General features: G+C 39.1%; 1 protein-coding gene across 2 annotated transcripts; it reads right to left on the reverse strand.

Moving 5' to 3' along the window:
* Positions 1 to 757: 757 nt before the first annotated feature.
* cyld (cylindromatosis (turban tumor syndrome)) lies at positions 758 to 20520 on the reverse strand. 2 transcript variants are annotated; one of them, XM_058089354.2, is made up of 17 exons: positions 20194 to 20520; positions 17865 to 18406; positions 15462 to 15773; positions 14538 to 14643; positions 13408 to 13509; positions 11135 to 11251; positions 8849 to 9237; positions 8611 to 8776; positions 7615 to 7756; positions 6922 to 7044; positions 5852 to 5943; positions 5713 to 5779; positions 5474 to 5606; positions 3552 to 3660; positions 3216 to 3334; positions 2772 to 2988; positions 758 to 1644 (listed from the first exon to the last, which is right to left on the reverse strand). In XM_058089354.2, the coding sequence occupies exons 2-17, from the start codon at positions 18354 to 18356 to the stop codon at positions 1460 to 1462; spliced, it is 2871 nt and encodes a 956-aa protein (XP_057945337.1). In that variant the 5' UTR covers positions 18357 to 18406; positions 20194 to 20520; the 3' UTR covers positions 758 to 1459. The 2 variants fall into 2 exon arrangements, with proteins under 2 accessions (XP_057945337.1, XP_057945338.1); XM_058089355.2 differs by lacking the exon at positions 11135 to 11251.
* Between the last annotated feature and the right edge of the window lie 39 nt (positions 20521 to 20559).

The raw sequence follows: 20559 nt of genomic DNA on the forward strand, positions 1-20559 counted from the left end.
CTCAAAACACTTCATTACTGCACAATCTACTAAAAGTATCCAAATTTTGCATCTCGTTAAACTGATATCTCTACCAGAGGAAGGGAAACGTCAAATCTCACCTCCGGCTGCATGACCTCAGATGCTACACAAGTCCACATGATGACAACACACCAGTCGCCCTGTTGTGCCCTTCCAAAACGGCAATTTATTTCATGAAACATCTACAGCAAACAAGACTTTGACATCAAGTTCCAACTGTTTGTGCACACCGGACTGATTTTGAACGAGAGAGAGAACATACAAAAAGAAAAACCTTGTCTGGTTCTGGAGATGTCTCCTGAAGGCGGGACATACGGGAGCAGTCTCGTCCTGTGCAGGAACAGTGCAAACAAACCACCCACACGGTAGCCGCCTCATCTAGAAAAAGGTACTTGGCATAACACACATTAAGACGCACTCGCGTCTGCACTCGCAAGCATTTTTACAGTAAAACCGAGTCTCCATCATCAAGTCAGTAGCTGCTATGAAGACGTGATGATTTTGCATCAACAGAGACCGAAGAAAACCTGACAGTATCATCATCAACCCTGTATTTATTTCCTTAAAAAGGGACACACAAGATCGCATGATTAGATTAAAATAAATAATAATAATAATATTCAAATCACATCTGTTTGTTTTCTTGTTAATCTGCTGCATGTCACATCTTCAAGAAAAGGCTGGCGAGTCGGTGTCGGAAACCGACTCCCGAGGCTTCGTAAACATAAAATCTCACTTCTTTTTTTTTTTTTTTTTTTTTTTAAGTCCTCGAGACACAGATGAATACTGTATGTTATGAAGCTAAAACATCTCCAGTAGCTCCCTTCCGCATTGCACAAAAAGAGCAAAATGTATATTCATAACAAAAAAAAAAAAAGAACATTTCCCGACTGATAATTTAGCTGTGACTGCAAGGGGGGGGTACAATGTGTACAATGTGTACGATGTGTACAATGTGTACAATGTGTGCGGCTACATTGGTTACTGGTGATACAGACCAGGGTCACACAAGAGCAGAAGGAACACGAGTGTGACATGGAGAGCTACTGACAGTCTTCCCTATGATGAGGTGTTATGCAGGCCTCCTATCACCTCCCACATGCTTGGCTTGTTTGACGTGAAAAAAAAAACAAAACAAAAAAAAAAATAACTTTGCTTCTTGAACTCGCTCAGCTGAGAGACACTGAGAAGCTACATGGGACTAGAACACAACACTTCAACGAAAAAGCACAGTGCAAATAAGCCCACCACCCCTCCCTTCGATGGTAACATCTTGACTGGAGAGGGTTTACTCAGGCAGCAAGCCGTTCTTCTTAGTTTTTTTTTCAAATTGCTGAGAAGTCTCCTACCCCCGAAGAAAGGGTCGTGTTGTGGCCGTCAGGGCTTGAGGAAGACGATGACGACAAAGAGGAGGTGGTGGTGTGTCGGGTGGGGGTGGCTACTTGTACAGGCTCATGGTGGGGCTCTGGTACATGCACATGTAGGCGTCGCACAGCAGCCGTCGGGCTTGGCCTTGGATGCTCTTGGGATCGAGCGTGTGCAGCTCCTCGGGCGTCATCTTCAGGTAGGCCTCCACCTCGGGACACGGAGACACCTGCGGAATGTTGAAGCCGTTCTGGCCTCCTGTACAACCACAAATATTCGGGGGGGAAAAAAAACAACACCTCGGTTAACACCGGTGAAGTGTTTTGCAGGGTGTGAAAGATGCATGGCAGGCACCGCCGTCATGACGCCGCTTCCCAAAACTCCCACTTTGCTGTGCAAGTCTTCTTTAAAAGATCGTGAACTGAATAAAAACTTCAACTATTAATATTGTGCATTACATTTTTGTATGTGTTTATTCATTTTTATTATCTTTTAAGTCATTTTCTTCAACCATTAAATTTATTTTTTTTTTATTTAATAATTTAATTGGCCATTAGAGTTAATAAAAAAATACATTCATATTTCATATTGTATTATGACCATAAATATAACAAACAATTATGGAATATTTTTAAATATTTGTCAATTCCAACTTGAAAAAAAATGAAATTCTAATATTTAAATTTTAGAATATAAAAATAAAACTACATTATTAGTTAAAAAAATGGCTTTTTTATTCAATTAATTGCTGCTAATTTGATTATTTCATTCATAAAATAATAAATAAAAACAAATAATAACAAAAAACAAAATGATACTATAAAAATGAAAATATATATATATATATATATAGTTTTATATATATACACATACATACATACAAAAACCACATAAAGGGGAAGTAACACACACACACACACACACACATATATATATTATTTCTATTTTGCACTGTTCTACCAAAAAGTACAGTATTATTTAAAAAAAATGCCTCTTGTATTCAATTATTTGCTGCTAATTTGAATATTTCATTTATAAAATAACAAAAAACAAAATAATACTAAAAAGAAAAAAAAGATTTTTTTTTCATTTTTATAGTATTATTTTGTTCCTTGAAGTGTTACTTCCTCTTCCTCCACTTCCTTTTTTATACGTATAAAAATATATATATTATATAATATATATATATATATATACATACATAAACATAAAGGGGAAGTAAAGGGGAAGTAACACAAACACACATATATATATTATTTCTATTTTGACCTGTTCTACCAAAAAGTACAGTATTATTAGCAGCTTCCCTGGATGCATTAATCCAAAAGTGTGTTTCAGAAAAACGTGTACCCCCCCCCACACTAAAAAACCAGGACGACGCTCACCATCACGGTCAGCCATGCTGTCAAAGAAGAGCCAGGCGGAGTCGGCGCTGCCGTACTTGACGAAGGCCACGTAGTGACTGGTTTCGATGCACAGCACAGCGAACAGCTCCATCGTCTGGCGGGGGAACGTGCCCTGGCGCCCCGCACCCTCCTGCAGCTCCTTGGGGACGCAGAGCTTGCCGTGCCGATGGCTTTTTCGTCTCGGGTGGAGGTGGACCTGAACCAAGCACAAGTGCGTGAACAAACTGAAGTCTATTAATATCTCCAAAAATAAACTATTGAACTGATTTTGATGGGTAATGGGGTAAATATACAACAATGCAGTATGGGTAAAGACTAGACTTATAAGTCAGTACTACAATAGACTGCATTCCCACACTCTCACTTGTTTGGATTTGGCGCCACCTTCTGTGAGAAGAAAAGAGTGTACGCTTCATTGTTTACCTGCGTATTGCACTTTTCACAGAACTGTTTAATCTTGCCGGCGGTGATGTCTCCGTCCTCGTAGCAGTCTCGGCACTCGTACAGAGCCAGGCCTCCACAGATTCTGCATTCCCTGGGAGCTGGGTGGTATGTTTTTTTTTGGTTTAAAAAAAAAAAAAAAAAAAAAAGCAGCATTGTTATTGTTGAAGATGCGTAGGCTTGGTTTCATTTGAACTGCAGTGACATCTCTGCAGAGTTCCATTACAAAGAACAACGAACAGCAAGACGGGCATTGATCGGCGAGAACACACACACACACACACACAAAAAAAAAAAAAGCATTCGGCGGCGACTCACTGTCTTCTAGGAGATCTGTGATGTCTAACTCCAGTGAGGGGAAAATCTTGTTGAACATTTTGAAGTCCTTGCCAAAGCGCGGCATCTGGATGATAAGGCAGGAGGGAGCCTAAGGGGAAAAAAACCAGCTTATTATCTTCATCCACAAAGCAGCAATCAGCAACACAGGACGTAAAGGGCTGGAGAGTGTGTGTGTGGAAGAAAGGTGGGGGTGTTTGGTGCTATACTGATGGGGGTGGGGGGGGGGGGTCATGATTACACACGGATGACCGATTTGTCTCATTTCTTGTTTAAAGCTGGTATCTGATCACAGCAGTGGCTTCACGTCTGGGATGTGTCGTGTAGGTTTGTGGAGGACAGTCCAGCTAGGAGACCGGAGTTCAATTCCATCCTCGGCTATCTCTGTGTGGAGTTTGCATGTTCTCCCCGTGTATGCGTGGGTTTTCTCCGGGTACTCCGGTTTCCTCCCACACTCCAAAAACATGCTAGGTTAATTAGCGAGTCCAAATTGTCCATAGGTATGAATGTGAGTGTGAATGGTTGTTTGTCTATATGTGCCCTGTGATTTGGCTGGCCACCAGTCCAGGGTGTACCCCGCCTCTCGCCCACAGACAGCTGGTATAGGCTCCAGCAACCCTTGCAACGCTCGTGAGGATAAGCAGTAGAAAATGAATGAATGAATATTATTTTATTTTGTGGTTGAATACAGCCAATTAGTAAGAAAAAAAATATACAGTAAAGTCGCATTATATCAATATTGTCAGGAGTCGGAAAAAATATCGATATAACCGGACTGTCGATATATCCGATCCTGCGCCGAACTGCATTAAAAGTGGGCAATAATGCACTCAACATTGTTCTATAGTATAGAACAAGCTGCTTTTGTATCGATATAAGCAGACCAAATTGGCTGGCGGTAGATGAAAAGGGCATCGTAGTAACCGGATTATCATAATAACCGGGTATCGTACTAACGGAACTAATTATATCATAAAAGACTAGAAATTTGCCGAGAAATGAAAATAGTATCGTAATAAGCAGTAATTCGTTATAACCGATATCGATATAACGAGACTTTACTGTATACATATTTAAGCAATTTGGTATTTTCAAACATAAACACGGCTAAATGAACTAATATACAAACATAAAGGCATTCATAAGACGCAAACAAAGACATTGCGATGATATGCGGCCACTAGGTGTCAGTAATATTACTGTAATGTTAAGTGAGACACACAAGCACCAGACTTGATTGCCAGGAAAACACCAGGCTTTTATTACAAGATATTGCACAGTAATCCCTAATAGGGGAGTACTGTTGCGGTCATAACATAACAGGCGCCAACCTAAAATTCAAATCGGAACCTCCGACGTGTCACTTCCTGTCTGCCCGCATACTTACACATATCACAAGTCTTATTTATATCTTAAATATATTTGCCCAGTAATTGGCTGGCGACCAGCTGGGATAGACTCCAGCAACCCCCGTGAGGAAAAGCGGTAGAAAATAAATGAATGAATGAATGACACGAGTGACAGTGCCTAATAATATACTTGATATGCATCCCAAATAATCCTACAAATAAAGTTTTTGCATTTCAATGTGGCTTTCCACTGAAAGCGACACCCTTGCTAAGCGATGACTACAGGACAGTAATGTATTACTTGTACTATGTATACACAATCTACACAAAGGTGACCCACCCCTAACGACGGGACAGTGGTGCATATTGGTGTGTGTATAAGATACATAAGCTGCACTGAAGATATCCCGTCTATGGTTATGATGTATCTTACATCTATGATGTAATAATAAACTCCGGGGAATTCTTCCCACTCAACCAACCATGGTTACACAAGTCGGGAGGGTTACATAAGGTTTAACCAAAAACAAGCCAAAAAACAAGACAAAGATTCACCTCGGCAAACTTGAGGTCGCTGTTGATGAAAGACCACTCCAGGAGCTGCTGGATGGTGGGAACGCCGACCTTGTCTTTCTTGTCCATGAAGATCTGGTAAAAGTAACAGTCCTGCACCTTTTGCCCTGCTGACCTGCACGGTGAAGACGCTTTTATTAGCCGTGCTAAATGAGATCTGCTATGAGCTTGTATTTCAGTCATGCTGCGTTTGGATCTATGACCACTAGATGGAGCCTTACCTCAGTTTGAGTAAAGGGTCCACTCTCAGGATATGGTGGAAAAGTATGTTGAGGAACTCCTCGGGATCTGTAGGACGCCACGTAAATCAGTGAGGAAGTCGACAGGCAAAAGGGTGTTTACTATTTGACAAAACGCTACCTTTTTCTTCAGAGGTGAACCCGGACGCAGCTTCCACCTTCTCCAGGATCCTCCTCAGTTTCATCACTTTGGTGGCGCACACATAACCATGGCTGCATGAAAACAAAGGGACTGGTTTGACATGCTAGTGGAGCACGCAACATGTCAGAGGTGTCCAAAGTGCATCCCCAGGGCCATTTGTGGCCCGCAGCACATTGTAAAAAAATATAATTTAACATGAAAACAACACAAATGGAAAAAATCAGCAGGAATTTTACAAGAACAGAGTTAAAGTATTAACATAATAAAGTTGGGAAAAGTTGTAATTATGAGGAAAAAATAATTGTAGTCGTGTAAAGGTGAAATATTAAAGGGAGGCTTTTGAAATTATTATTATTATTTATAATAATAATAATATTTTTAGTAATAGGAGACTTTTGAAATTATTATTATTATTTATAATAATAATATTTTTAGTAATACTAATATATTATTATATTATCATTATAAATATAATAATATATAATATAATAATAATAATAATAGATTAGATTATTATTATTTCTTATTGTTATATTCTTTATTTTATTATTATTATATATTATTATATTTATAATGATAATATAATATATTAGTATTACTAAAAATATTATTATTACTATTATTATTATTAATGATAATGATAATAATAATAAAATAATATTAGATTAGATTATTATTATTATATTCTTTTATTTTATTATTATTATTATGAAAAACAAACAACAAATACATTTATAATTTTGGAAAATTAGGGTGTGGGAAAAGTTAGAAAAAAATTGAAAAAAACTTTATTATTATTATTATTATTATATTTATTATTTTTCCTATTTTTGAGAATAAGGTCAATATGAAATATTAAAGATTAGGTTGGGGAAAAGTTCTAATATTATGGGAATAAAGTAATTATATTACAAGAAGAAAATATATGAAGGTTATTTAAGAAGAAAGTCAAAACATCTGGAAAATTTAAAAAAAAAAAAAACACTGCAAGAGCAAGAAAAAAAAAAAGCACAAAAAGAGAAGTTCAGCACTTTTCCCACATGACTCACATGCGCAAGGGATTGACTATCTCAGTGCGTAACAGTTCTTGGGTCTCTCTGTAGTACTCGACGTCTGTCTTGGAGCGTGGTCTCAGCAGAACCGTGTCCAGTACGGAGCTGAAGGAGAAGAGACTGCAGGACAAAAGGAATGTTTTATCCTTGCTGGTGATTAATATCATGGACAACGTCTTTCAGAGAGGCTTCGCTACATATCTTAAAATTCAACCTGGAGCTGTGCCAACTATCCTTCAATCAGCTCCAAATTTGGGAGCAGTAGTTTTAGTTTTAGTTTCGCTTCAGAAAATAGGCCAACCTGGTATGATGATGCTGTCAAAATAAGAGTGTAATGTATAGCGCTAATAGCTATGCTAGTGTTGCTAACAAATGTTTGTATGATTATGTGACATTTAAAAAAAATAATCTGCCTAAAACTTATGCATTGTATTATTCATTGTATTACTTCAGTCAATTATTAAAAACGTATAACAATGTGTTTCCTGTGGTTCTGTTGGATCCTGTTGTTTAAAAGGCCCTTCGGCGGTGTTGCTAGTCCCGCCCCGTAACAACAACCAGAGGTCCAAGTCTAAGCAGTTTACTAACAAGGCTCTGCCTCGGGGCAGCACTGTTGAATGAGGAAATGCCCCATCTCCGATCAATACCACTGAAATCCAAAGAATTCAATTAAGCGTCGCTGTAAAATACCAGAAGAGGGTTGAATCCAGGTAGCAGGAGTTGTAGTGGCCCTGGATGCCTTTCTTTTTCCCCACCATGACGTCCAAACCGTCACTCTCTGTTCGGGGCGGCGTGTTCTCGTGTACTATCTCGCTCAAGTAGCCCCCAAAAGCTGTATGAAGAGACACAGAGGCTTCATTCAATGTAATGCTAATGGTTTTATTTCATTTGAACATGCATCAGATTCCAATTGAGTGCATCCCATAATCAGTTCCCAGTTCCACATGTCCAAAAGGAGTAGGAAGAAGCAAAGCTTATTAAATCCTACCCCTCCATCTGGTACTTTTACAATCACTAACTGTTACATTACATTTGTTCACTTCCTGCTTTCTTAATATATTTTCAGTTTTTTTAAAATTTAAAAATATAAAAATGTAAAAATGTAAAAATTTAAAAAATTAAAAATTTAAAAATTTTAAAATTTAAATTTTTGTTTAATTATTTTTTGTTTAAAATAAAAAAATAACTTTATTTTTTAAATTGAAATTTTTTTACGTGACAAAAATTTTTTTTATGTGACAAAAAATGACAGATTGACAGAATGCCGTGACAATTAAAATTAAAATTTATTTTTTAGCCTTATGCATTATTTTAGCTGTTTGAAGATGAACTATATCAGCAAGTTGAAGTATTTGTGATTTTAGAAATAAGGAGTTAGTATGTTCTCTGTAGGCGGCATTATGAATTATCCTTACTGGCCTTTTTTGCAGTACATTTAGCCAGTGAAGATTGCTTTTATAGATATTAGCCCATACTTCCACACAATAAGTAAGATATGGTAGAACCAGAGAGCAATAAAGAGTGTGGAGTGATATTTGATTGAGCGCAAAAATCACTCCACACTCTACACACTCATGTATGCATTTTAGTGCCAAAAAGACTTGTCTTCGGACCACAGAGTAGTTCAACGCCCAACAGCAGATGAAAATAAGGACATAGGGATTATGTATGGGAAGTCTCACTCACCAATGGAGTTGCATCGCTCAATGGGGTTGGAGGAGTGGTGGAGCGAGGGGAAGCGGGAGTCGGGCCGGCAGCACTTGAGCTTCACAAACAGGGCTTTTTTCGGCGGGCAGTTAAAGTAGCGCGTACCTTTGAAGGTGCCATCAGTGCAACCTTGGCATTCCTCATCCTGGAAAAACAAAGCAGTCAAAGAGTTTGGCAAAGTATTGGGAATACTGTACAGTCGCTGTTACGGTCTCACCAGCTCCAGCCCGGCCAAAGGCTCCAACAGGCCAGGAGGCAGGCCCACCCAGCGGATGACGCCGCACAAAGGGGGGTTCTCCTTCACCTCCACCAGAGAGCCTACCTCCAGACCCGGCTGCCCTCGAGGCGGCGTCGAGGGGCGCGGTGAGGAAGGGGCAACGGGGGACGGGGGCTCGGCCTGCTCTCCCATCACCGACTGCACGGACAGGGAGAGAGGCCCCTGACTCATGTTGTCAATGGGCCCGCTCTTGCGGTTCAGGCTGAAGGGCAGAGAGTGGAACTTGTTGTCGCTGGACAGCGAGGCGGCCGGCGGGGCCCTCGAGGGCGGGGAGGACTGGTTGAAGTCAGGGGGGGTTTCAGTAAGCGACTTGGCTGGGTCCTCCCCAACTGAAGGACAGAAACAAGAAGCATAATGTAACAACGAATAGACGTTGCCTTGTTTTACTACCATTTACTGTCTGACGTAATGCATTAAAATGATCTTTCACATGCACAATCACAGCAAAAATATTTTTTTTTATGTCAGGACATACTGTAAATACTCTTATTTAAAGTAAATACTCTTTTTTTAACCATGTGGTTGTTTAACAAGAAATATTGCACACTACAGCAGCAACAGAACCAATGTTGTAATAGTAGTAAGTACTATACTGCACAGCCAGCATTGTAAAAAACAGTCTGGAAAGTGTAGCAATATTTTAAAGTGTATGCAGAGGTAGATAAAGCTGCTTGTGATACTTCAAATGCAGCTACAGTCGCCCCTCCATCGCGTCCCCTATCAATTAGTTCATAAATGATCGCTGTTTCGCAATCAACTATGGCATATTGTTAGTCAAAAAATATTGCAATATAAGTTATATGTAGTATCCCGGGCCACTAGGGAGTCGGGGGAATTACACAAATCATTACATTGCATCACTGCATGTTGACAGCTATGTAATGTCTGATATGTTATGACTGGAAAAAGTTTTTCCTCCTATTTCATGTGGAAGTGGTTAGTTTTTGGCTTCTTTGTCGGTCTTCCCCACTCTGTTTAAAGCCCCTTTTTGAGTTGAGAATAAAAAAAAGTTGAAAGCTAACTAATTAGCTTGTCCCCTGCAGTGATCCCGTAGCCTGCACATTAGAAATGTGGTGTAAACAAAAATAATAATAGGGAGTGTAAAGGTGACTATAGGGGTGTTATTTCTGGTCTACATGGCTCTAATCATGGTAAAAAAAAACACAAGTATTTAGAAATACAGGTTTTCTAGGCTCTTGACTAAGAAAGTAGTCAATTTATTACTATTAAATTCTACTTTGCAAAAATTGACTTACCACAATCTGGTCTGGAACCAATTCATCGAGATAATTGAGGGACGACTGTACTGCCCATCTTGTAAAATATGTAAAAAATGACATTATAAAAGCTGTTAATTATGTTAATTTGAGACTCCATGATTATTTGCTTTTGTGGACCAAGCATTTGGGAGCATTTACAGTATGCAGAACATCTCCAAAATCAATCATTCTGATTTTTTATCTGGACAGATGATGTACATTTAAACCCCAGATTTATCCCAATTATCAGAGAGTAATTGAAAATTGAAATAAAGAGCATCGCCGTTATCCACCATGTAACAGACGGTTCGAAACAAGCCAAGTCATTTCGATTCAGCGCCTCAAGGAAGTCACCGCTTCATTTGTGAGTCACTGCTGACTGGTCGGCGTTCTAACGTCAACAAGGACTGATGCAAACGTTGTCCTGAACTATCTGTGAACTCGTAAAATAAAAGTTCTATATTGGTAACAGGAAAAAAAATTTTACATCAAAATTCTCCACATGTGACATGATATAATGACACAGGAAGTGGAATGTCATGAATATGGTGTATGGGTGTACGGGGAAGGGGGGAGAAAATAACATTTACATCCCAACACCAATGAAAAGACTGAAACAAAAAAGACTTTTATTAAGGCTTTTGGCAAACAAATCCAACCTGTGTTAATTTGCAGCATTAATAAAAGCCTTTCGCTAACACCGGTTACACCATGCAAGTGGGATGTGACGCCACAAATGGTGATGAGGGACGAGGCTGCTAGAAAATGGTCTCCACGTGGCAAGCTACCGTGACAAACCGAGCAACAAAGTTCATATTATAGGTTAATATTGGGGAAAAAAAGTTACATTAAATCTTTCCGAATGAATGAAGAAAGGAATATGAAATATTACAACACGTGCTCGTTGGAAACAGGAGCCTGCCAAGCGAGATAGTGGACGGATGTCCCACGAGTGACCGCATGTTACCTTCGTCAATGTACCATGTGCTTTTGGATTTGGACTGGACTGGGGGGTCAATAGAGCTGCCATTTAAAGTATAGTAAAACTCAGACTTGCTTCTACTGCTGCACTGATGAGCTAACCCTGGAAATAACACACAAGAGTACACGCATAATAAATAGAAAGGTGCGCGTGTCTTTGTGTGTGTGTGTGTGTGTCGTGAGATCGTGTTTGCAACAGCAGATGATTAGGAGAAAAATCACATGATTATTAATCATCAAAAACACCCAAAACAAGCAACAGGCATGCGTATGTGTACGTTAACCCTTAGATGCATAAGTGGGTCAAAAATGACCCGGTCAGGTTGTTTCCTTGAAATATCTTCGTAATGAAAATTTTTCATCATTTCATATTCTAGGTATTCCTAAAAAAACATGTTTTTGATATCATGCCATTCACATTTTTAACTTACCTTTTATACATTTTAAGAAATTTTAGTTTTTGTGTTACTACCCCAACCTTCCATAAATGGGTCAAAAAAAAAATAATTTCATATTCCAGGTATTCCTCAAAAAACATGTTTTTGCTATCATACCATTCACATTTTTAACTTGCCTTTTATAAATTTTAAGAAATTTTAGTTTTTGTGTTACTACCCCAACCTTCCATAAATGGGTCAAAAATGACCCGGTCAGGTTGTTTCCTTGAAATATCTTCGTAATGAAAATTTTTCATCATTTCATATTCCAGGTATCCTAAAAAAAACATGTTTTTAATATCATGCCATTCACATTTTTAACTTACCTTTTATACATTTTAAGAAATTTTAGTTTTTGTGTTACTACCCCAACCTTCCATAAATGGGTCAAAAAAAAAATAATCATTTCATATTCCAGGTATTCCTCAAAAACATGTTTTTGCTATCATACCGTTCACATTTTTAACTTAAAATTTATAAATTTTAAGAAATTTTAGTTTTTGTGTTACTACCCCAACCTTCCATAAGTGGGTCAAAAATGACCCGGTCAGGTTGTTTTCTTGAAATATCTTCGTAATGAAAATTTTTCATCATTTCATATTCCAGGTATTCCTCAAAAAACATGTTTTTGCTATTATACATTCACATTTTTAACTTACCTTTTATACATTTTAAGAAATTTTAATTTTTGTGTTACTACCCCAACCTTCCATAAGTGGGTCAAAAATGACCCGGTCAGGTTGTTTTCTTGAAATATCTTCGTAATGAAAATTTTTCATCATTTTATATTCCAGGTATTCCTAAAAAAAAACATGTTTCTAATATCATGCCATTCACATTTTTAACTTACCTTTTATAAATTTTAAGAAATTTTAGTTTTTGTGTTACTACCCCAACCTTCCATAAGTGGGTCAAAAATGACCCGGTCAGGTTGTTTTCTTGAAATATCTTTGTAATGACAATTTTTCATCATTTCATATTCCAGGTATTCCTAAAAAAACATGTTTTTAATATCATGTCATTCACATTTTTAACTTGCCTTTTATAAATTTTAAGAAATTGTAGTTTTTGTGTTACTACCCCAACCTTCCATAAGTGGGTCAAAAATGACCCGATCAGGTTGTTTCCTTGAAATATCTTCGTAATGAAAATTTTTAATAATTTCATATTCCAGGTATTCCTAAAAAAAACATGTTTTTAATATCATGCCATTCACATTTTTAACTTGCCTTTTATAAATACATTTTGTTACTACCCCAAATTGAATGTACAATTCGGAAATATCTCCACATGTGCGACCTTACATGAGATGTCAGCGGTCTTAAAGTGTTTCATTTAACTGCACATATTCCAAAAGATAGAACTCAAGATTATTACGTATATTTTTTGCTTTTTCTTTAGCTTTTGTGGATTTCTTGCAACATTTATTCCAAAAGATGGGTCTTACACCATGGTCATGTCACGCATGAGACCACGGTGTAAGCTCACAAGAGTTCAGTTCAGCGAGAATCAGAGGATTTAATTGCATGTTTTGCTTTTTCTTTGGCTTCTTGTGGCTGATAAAAAGAAGGAGCAGCCTTAGCCGGGTTTGTTCAGAGAAGAATATGCATGAGAAGCCATTACGGCAGCGGCATCACCCTACGCATCTTTTACTTGTCATTATTAAACTTTGTAATGTAGTCGTTGACGTAATATGACTTTCATGCAGTCGTAGTCGAGAGTAGTAGAGATGCTCTCACTTGATTGGGTGGAAAAAAAACCCTGACAAGGACAACAAAATGCACCAAAGCAAGGATGTGTGTGTGTGTCTGTTTTGCAGTACCTTTGCTCTTTGGTTTGCTTTGGCCAGAGGACGACTTGTCGTTGCTGTTGCTTCTGGGAGCAAAACTGTGCTTTTGCAGCCTTTGGTCCTGCATGGAATATTCTATGCGACCCAAAACAAACATAACATAACTTTTCAGGGGCACCGATGATGCTTAACATGCTAACATGCTAACATGCACAACAAGTTGTACAGATGAATAGAGTCGAATGTCCTTTTTCGGCGTTACTTTGTTTGAAAATGTCAGACGAAAAAAGAATCGCATGAAAACAGAGTCTTCTGTGATTCAGTGACGTAGGATGAGATCGAGAGCTTGGTGAACTTGCTTACCGGTAACTCGTTGGCATGTTATGTAAATTTAGCCTATTCATGCCTCCCAGGTATGTATGTACTTTATGCTACTGTGTAGCTGGTGACCTGTGTTAGGTTAACATAGGGGACACCTATTCAGCCTGTTGTTATGGGTGCTATTTTTTTGTTGAATAATTTGTCTTTCCAGATTGGTGTTGAATTTTGTGAAATAATAAATAATTACAGTAATCCATTACAGACAAAAATAGTACAAAAAATAAATCTATTTAGAGAAAACGTATAGTTTAACATGCAGAAAACAATGTGGAATCACAATAAATGACAAATGGATGGATTTTAGCATATGGCTTCCTCACTGCCAGTCTAACTAAGCTGAATGATTATCCTTACAGGACGTTCTTTGTCTTTTTTTTTTTTTTTTTAAGTGCAAGTTATGTGCAAAGTGTTGTGTAATGTTCTTGTGCGGAGTCGAGAAAGAATTTACAGAGGGATTTAAAAGTAGCTCTACATGGTGGCAACGGGCAAGGCTTACTTTTATGCAGCCCGTGTACTTATCGACTGCAGACAAGAGACGTAAACCATCAACGGTTTTATGTCAGCTTTTCTGAATTTCCTTGCGAGGCGTAAGTACAGCACATAAACACATCAATATGCCAACGTGGCGAACAAAGACACCGAGTATTTCGCCTGGAAAAAACAAGAGAGGCATCAGGCAACAAAAGGCTCTGTTGTTCAACTCAAACTCAGAAGAACTGCTCCAAGGACGGTCGCAGACACTTTGGAGAAAGGCGGCAAAAAAAAAAGGGGGGTTGGCTTACCTGGCATTACGTCACAGATGGGGACAAGTCGAGTGTGCTCCAAACTGGCAAAGTTACACAGCAGCTTCCCATCAAACATTCCGTCCCACTCGCCGATAGGATTGTCCTGGAAGAGTCGGAGCCATTAGAACTATGCAACCCTCCCAGGTGACTTTATCCGGCGCGCTTGAGCTGGATTCTCTGCATGGTGATAACCCAGATGCTCATCTTCCCCCGACGTGAACAGCCCCCCCCCTGATTCGGATCCTCCTTAGAGCGCGCTAATCCCTCTGCAAGTACAAGCAGGCTATTCTTCCCCTCTAGTTGCGATCCAGGATGGCGCTCCGGCGGCGTGAGGCCACCAATGCCAGGCTGAGCGCAGAGTGAGGCAGAGCAGTGGGCTCCAATTAGCTGCCCGCTGGACCCTCGCCACGGAGCCGGGTCATACCACTCGGAGACTTCACCTCACTCCCCGCGTGACCGCCTCTTTGCCTTTTGTGTGGGCGGATGCGATGCACAGCGTGGGCCGTCACTCGCTCGCTCGCCGCCGCCGTTGCTGCTGCTGATGCTGTTGCTGCTAACAATCAGCAGTCAAATGCCTCCCGTTACGTGCTCCAATCTCCCCGCGACCACAACACCACTCCCGACCTGACAACTGTAGTCATAGATACCAGCTGACACGCTTATCCTTGGCAACAAGAATATATTCACTTAACACTTAAATGAACGGCCATATAAACACACGCAAAAAAAGCTGATATGAAAATAACTCATTCATAACCTCACAACTGAAAATATTTTTGCACACAAAGAAATTTAAGGTGTGACAGATATTTGATGTCAGTGAAACAGGTGATAAACTGTGGCACGCTGGTCACTATTTGGCAAAAAAAAAATACACCACTTAATTAGCATCTAGAAATCTTCAGGAAGAGAACTTCTTACCATGTCAACACCCACATAGTAGCCCAGGCTCTCGTTACCCGGCAGCAGGTCGCAAAAAATGATGGTGCCCCTCTCGGGTCCCTCTCTGGTCTGCACTAGGACCCTGGAGTTGATCTCCAGCGGAGGGTAGTCCTGGTCCTCTTCCACCAGATTGACGTGGTCCACCTCCAGCTCGCCCAGGTCGTCGTCGTCGTCGTCCTCCCACAGTTCTAGCTTGTCCAGTGCTACAAACACGCCGCACTCGTCCTCGCAGCGGAAAAGCTGGCGTCCCTGGAAGGAGCCCTCCGTGAAGCCCTGGCCTCGACCCTCCTCCTGGGGGAGAAGATGGCGGAGGGAAATGTCAAGACCAGTGGACACATTATGGTAATGGTAATATTTCACTTGAACATGCATCAGATTACAAGTTAAATGTAACAATTTTAATTTTAATTTTAATTTTAATTTTAATTTTAATTTTAATTTTAATTTTAATTTTAATTTTAATTTTAATTTTAATTTTAATTTTAATTTTAATTTTAATTTTAATTTTAATTTTAATTAAAAAAATTAATTTAAAAAAATTAATTTAAAAAAACTTAAACTATATAGGAAAGCAGAAAGTGAACAAATGTAACATTTATTGATTGTAAAAGTACCAGATGGTTAATTAATTTTAATTTTAACTAAAATTAACTAAAATTAACTAAAATTAAATTAACTAAAATTAACTAAAATTAAATTAAATTAACTAAAATTAACTTAACTTAAATTTTTGTCACCTACTGAAGTAGGAGGTGATATGACCATACAATGACATAATGGGTACCATAGTAAGTGTCAATATAGTGATATATATATATATAGCACATCATGACTGGTTCAAGACTCTACATCCTTGTATTTAGCAAACTGTCCTTTCTGTCCTTCATGAAGTGGCGGCCATCACCTAGAATTTGCATAAATTGCCACTTCAAGACGACTTATACGACGGTACACATTGGTCAGTATTTGGTAAGAAGCTGTGGCCCAAGAGCAGAGGCCGAGATGTTTATATTCGAGCTGCAGCCTGAAAGCTCAGCCCACTCAGAAGGGCTACAGCTGAGCGCTGTAGAATAAAACCAACATTGTGCTGAAATAAGCAAACCTTTGTGTGTCGCCTCTATGGACATGGCGGCGCGGGGCAAATGGCATGTTTGACGAGTTTGCTGCAGGCCGTGTCATGGAAATGTTTTCACTCCTGTCAGTCAAAACACTACAGCTTTCTGTCGGCCATTTCTACAAACATAAAAACCCTGCAGCCGTTTTGTGATAGAAACTTAAAAGTGAACTTTTGGAAGGATCGTTTAACGAGCACTGTCACAATAACTTACCGGACTATGAGACACTAAATATGGCATAACTGTAAATATGACAATTACACTTTCAGAGCTTAGTGATCAATCCCAAACAAATATCTGCAAAATACTCTTACTCGAATTGCAGGAATTAAAGTACAGTACAATGCTGTGGATTTCTACCTTCATCCTGACTTGTCAATCAAAATTGGCTACTATGATTTAATCTTTGATACATTGGTAATGGTTTAATTTCATTTGAACATGCATCAAATTACAATTGAGTGCATCCCATAATCAGTTCACAGTTCCACATGTCCAAAAAGGAGTAGGAAGAAGCAAAGCTTATTAAATCCTACCCCTCCATCTGGTACTTTTACACTCAGTAACTGTTACATTTGTTCACTTCCTGCTTTCTTAATTTAATTAAATTTTTTAAATTTTTTGTATGAGGTGATATGACCATCCAATGACATAATAACATTTGTTCACTTCCTGCTTAATTTAATTTAATTTAATTTAATTTAATTTAATTTAATTTAATTTAATTTAATTTAATTTAATTTAATTTAATTTAATTTAATTTAATTTAATTTAATTTAATTTAATTTAATTTAATTTAATTTAATTCAAATGTACTTCTTCCCTGAGATCATATTTCTCCTCTCCTGTAGAGAAGTATTGGATGACATTTTTAGCTAATTGCTTATTTTTAGCCTTATGCATTATTTTAGCTGTCTGAAGATGAACTATATCAGAAAGTTGAAGTATTTGTCATTTTAGAAATGAGGAGTTAGTATGTTCTCTGTAGGCGGCATTATGAATTATCCTTACTGACCTTTTTTGCAGTACATTTAGCGAGTGAAGATTGCTTTTATAGTTATTAGCCCATATTTCCACACAATAAGTAAGATATGGTAGAACTAAGATGAACTATATCAGCAAGATTAAGTATTTGTGACTCTACTGGATCTCGTTTACAACCGTGTACAGGAAAAACCCACTGATTATTTCTCATAAATGATTTAACATTGAGCAACACTCCCACCACAGCAAAACACAATGAGGAAAAAAACACAACAGTTCTCACCAGCAACTCCACTCCAAAGAGGATTCCACAGAGGGCCCTGTCAGGGAGCAGCGAGCCCTTGAAGCGGACCACCCCGGGCAGCGGTTCGTCTCCGGACCGCAGCTGGACGCGCACCTTGGAGCCGCAGTCGATGTCGCGAACGCGCTCCAGCCGGGACTTGTTGCACAGCAGGGCGTACCGCTCCTCGCAGTTGGTGATGGGGAAGAGCAGCTCGGCCAGCTTCTCGTCTATTTCCAGGACGTCCCGCTCATCCAGGCTCTGCACGACGTTGGTCTGGTCCAGAATCCGCAGGCTCTTCTTGCCCTTGCATGGCGGCAGCGTGCGGCCCAGGCTGTTGCGCTCCTGGCACGCCTGGCCCAGGCTGCCGCGCGGGATTCTCACGATCTTCTGGTGAGGCTTCTCCGCCGTGCAGTCCTTCACCACCATGTAGAAGCGCCAGTCCTCCCTGAAGCCCCCGCTGGGCTTCTCCTGGCTCCACAGGACAGAGCTCATGCCTGCATGCTAGGCAGGAGGGGCAACATCACAGCAAGCTAGACTGGAGTCTGCCGTACAGGAAAAAGACTCGGCTTAAAAACAGACATGGCATCTGTAAAGCTGACATTCACAGTGGAGCTTGAAGAGAATACCGCGCCGTATTAGTGCAGACCTGCCAACGTGTATGAATCTCTTGTACTCAGCATGCAATCTGACTCTTGAATACGCTTGTATGCTTCACTGTTCTTCATTTTGGTTTTCATTTCGCTGGTTTCGGTTTCGAGTTGAGTCTGTACAGTTCAGGTAAATAGATATTGTCAGTTTCTCTACAGTAGCGGTGTAAGAAAATATTGTTTTGGCGATATATCGCGATAATCCATTCCACGATATTGTATCGATATTAAAAAGTATGATATGGATATTTTTAGGCATTTATCATAGACTGTATATGGTATTTATTCAACTGCAGACACGGCAAAGGTTCATTTCTGATTGTGATTGTTAATTTAATTTAATTTAATTTAATTTAATTTAATTTAATTTAAAAGTATTTATTTAAAGTAAATTTAAAAGTATTTAAAGTAAATTTAAAAGTATTTATTTAAAGTAGTGTGTGCACAAATTGACAAAAGCCATGCCGTTTGTAAAATAAAGTATTCGGGAAACACAAATTAGAGAGACACCATTGAGGACCTGCCGCTAGCAAGCAACGCTAAGGTCCTTTTGTATACTACAAAAGTAGTACTGTGATATCGCAGGTGTTTTGTTTTTCAAATTGATATCACTATTTTGTTAAATAACGGTTATTTCAAGCATCCTAAAAGGACTTTTTACTGATGTTAGTTACTTTGTTACACAAAAACTGTATACTCATATTTCACAGCTAATAGAATGGGAACATTTGAGCAGGATTTTGAGACATAATTGAATTTATTTGTTTTTTTATGATTTTTTTGTAAATTTAAAGCTGGATCTTAAAGCTTTATTTATCCAAATGCTACACTTTACAGATGAAAGTTTGTGATACAGCATAACATGCTGTTCTAATGGAATAAAAATGTGTTTATTAAGTGCATATTGCTGCTGTAATTCAGTTTTTCCAGCAAATAATCTTTAACTACAAGAAAAACAAAAAAAAATCGCCTTGTTCACAGTATCGTGATATATCGTATCGTGAGCCTAGTACCGTGATACGTATCGTATCGCAAATCTAGACTCCCCATGTGTTTAGGGTTATGTATATCATGATTTATATATTATGTGATATCAATACTACAGCGTAGCAAAGTACTCTTTGTTGGGGGCGGGGCTTGCCTGAGAAAACTGCTCATTATTACTCTGCTAATTTGAATAATCTAAAAATAGACTGAGCAGGGTGCGACGCGTGGATTTCCCCTTATGACACCTCACATATGAAAAAGCCTCATCCGCCTTAGATCGATCCCTTCTGAAAGACACTTTATCGTAAACAATAAAAACAGTAACCGAATTAAACAGCAGCTTCGCGGCGTCGTTTACTGCACATTTACTGCACATTAACACGAAGTTCAGTGAGCTTCATTCACTTGACCTGACTGCCAGCTAGCTAGCTAGCCAGCTAGCTCGATGAGCTGATTTTGACAGCAATGTCGCGTCTTCGTTAGGGTGACAACCAGGGTGTTGCTCCACCCTGGGCTGCATCAGTGGGTTTAAATTCAACTGCAATGTGTCATCAAATCAAAGCTGTCCGTCAGGCCCGTTGACAGGAGCACGTCATAAGCTAGCTGCAAGCTAGCGTTAGCCTGCTCTGCTGGCATGCCCTCACACTCATTGGTCATTTTGGCCTCATTTGTGAACAACGTACTGAATATCTTACCTTTTATTCGGCGTTACTTCGGAGGTTATAGGTGACTTGTCATGTTACATATCCACCCGGTGTGAAAAGAAACTGCAACGCTGCCTTGGTCACCTCTGGTTATCTAATTGGTGAGCTAGCTAGCTAGCAGCTAACAACCCAACCGGCTGGGTACGTATCAGGCTAAAATGAGCCAAACTGACAGCCCGACAGCAACGGCAGGGGACCGCCACTTTTTACAAAATAACAACGACATTTAGAGAAATATATGTAGTCAACTCATACAGTGTTACGTTGCAGCGCTGAGAAAGCTACATTATTTACAGACGGCGACCTCACGTAACTTCATGTGACTACGTCATGAATTCCCGGGTCGGTCATTGGGTA

The sequence above is a fragment of the Doryrhamphus excisus genome, linkage group LG13, assembly GCF_037039965.1.
Source record: "Doryrhamphus excisus strain RoL-2023G ecotype Guam linkage group LG13, RoL_Dexc_Guam_v1.1, whole genome shotgun sequence".
NCBI classification, from domain to species: Eukaryota; Metazoa; Chordata; class Actinopteri; order Syngnathiformes; family Syngnathidae; genus Doryrhamphus; species Doryrhamphus excisus.

Coding starts and splice junctions, on each gene's coding strand:
- cyld (XM_058089354.2), bottom strand. CDS start 18,356: ATGAGCTCTGTCCTGTGGAGCCAGGAGAAGCCCAGCGGGGGCTTCAGG. Junction 14,644..15,461: donor ACTATGTGGGTGTTGACATG/GTAAGAAGTTCT, acceptor CGACTCTTCCAG/GACAATCCTATCGGCGAGTG. Junction 9,238..11,134: donor CACATGGTACATTGACGAAG/GTAACATGCGGT, acceptor TCTGTCCTTCAG/TTGGGGAGGACCCAGCCAAG.